This window comes from Eptesicus fuscus, chromosome 1 (genome assembly GCF_027574615.1).
Source record: "Eptesicus fuscus isolate TK198812 chromosome 1, DD_ASM_mEF_20220401, whole genome shotgun sequence".
NCBI lineage: Eukaryota > Metazoa > Chordata > Mammalia > Chiroptera > Vespertilionidae > Eptesicus > Eptesicus fuscus.
In genome coordinates this window covers 25275677-25277186 of record NC_072473.1, presented here as the reverse complement: position 1 = coordinate 25277186, position 1510 = coordinate 25275677, and the positions used below count along the sequence as shown (strand labels likewise).

The 1510-nt window shown below is 53.2% G+C and overlaps 1 protein-coding gene across 1 annotated transcript; it reads right to left on the bottom strand.

Annotated features, from left to right (window-relative positions):
- Positions 1 to 314: 314 nt before the first annotated feature.
- Positions 315 to 871, bottom strand: LOC129150233 (ferritin heavy chain-like). Its single transcript, XM_054720927.1, has one exon. It carries the CDS (start codon positions 861 to 863, stop codon positions 315 to 317), a length of 549 nt encoding a protein of 182 aa, XP_054576902.1. The 5' UTR covers positions 864 to 871.
- Between the last annotated feature and the right edge of the window lie 639 nt (positions 872 to 1510).

The window sequence follows — 1510 nt, the reverse complement described above, 5'->3', positions numbered from 1 at the left end:
CTCCCCTCCCTCCATCCAGGGTCCCAAGGAATACCTACCTCCTCCTCCATGGCCGGTCCCGAGCTGCACCTAATTGAGCCATGGTTGGAGACTCCTGGATACCTGTTTTAACTTTTAAAAGGTGAGGGTTTTGCACACATGAATCAAGGAAAGACCTTTATTTATTTAAGAACCAATAACTTTATTTGAAGAAACGGTAAAACTTGAACATATAAACTTAAGTGACCGTTTTGCAAGGGCAGTATGGCAGTACGCATGCTGGGCACGGTGGCCAGGGGAAGTCACCCCGTGGCTACCAGTCAGGCAGTCCAGGCTCAGTTCTTCTTGCTGGCATTCAGGGTGAGCGCGTCGAAGAGGTACTCTGCCAGGCCAGATTCTGGGGCTCCCATCTTGCGCAGTTGGGTGATATGGTCCCCCAACTCTTTGATGAACTCCACCTGTTCGTGCAGGCAGTGACTCTCCAGGAATTCGCACAGGTGGGCATCCTTCTTGTCGATGGCCAGGTTATGCAGATTGAGCAGGCTCTGGTTCACTCTCTTCGCCAGGAGCATGGCGAACTCCATGGCCATCAGGCTGCTTCCCCATCCATCCTGCTGTGGCCTGTGGATGTTCTCCAGGAGGACTCGGCCCCCGCGCTGGTTCTGCAGCCACATCAGCCTCTCAGCCTGCTCCCTCTTCTTGAGAGACCGCTTCTGGAAGTACTGGGTGCAGTGATTCAAGGCCAATTCGTGGCTTTGAAAGTAGAAGGCAATGGATGTGTACACGTAGGCTGCGTAGAGCTCCAGGTTGATCTGGTGGTTGACAGCGGCCTCACAGTCTGGATGGTAGTTCTGGCGCACATAGGAGGGCGGAGGATTCGCCATTTCTGGAGGCCTGGGAGTAAGTGGCCAGGTGAGAGAGGCGTGCTCAAGCGACAGGCGGCCAGCTGTTAGCCGTTGGCGGTTGGAGGTTGGCTCTGAGGTGGGCCGGAAGAAGTGACCGTTAGCCGTTGGCGGTTGGCGGTTGGCTCTGAGGTGGGCCGGAAGAAGTGACCGTTACTCAAGAGCGTTGGGGGAGGGGCGGGGAGGACCCGTCGCGGGGGGGCGTGAGGGGGGCCCGAGGAGGCTGACAGCATTTTAGTTTGCCAGATTCCATCCCAGTCTCTGGGTGAGGAGGGCGTCTCAGTGCTGGGCACCTGGGGCATATGATATTTTAAAATGTTACTCATGAAGAGAAGTGAAACTGCTCTCAGTAAATCAACTGCACTTGATTTCTTTGAGCAACGTATTTGAATATCGTCCTAATGTGATTGTTTCATTAATCATAGTCCTTCTGTGGTATCATTGGTTACATTTAACATCACAAAGCTGTGAATGGCTTCACCATCCGTACTAACCATTCTGAGAGCCTGACTCCGTTCCTAGACCTTATTACTCCACTTTTCTCCTGTTCATCATCAAGCTCACCCTTCTCTGTCAGCAGAGCACCGCCTCCAAAATCTCACTGACTCTTCCCGCCTCTCCATCTTTCA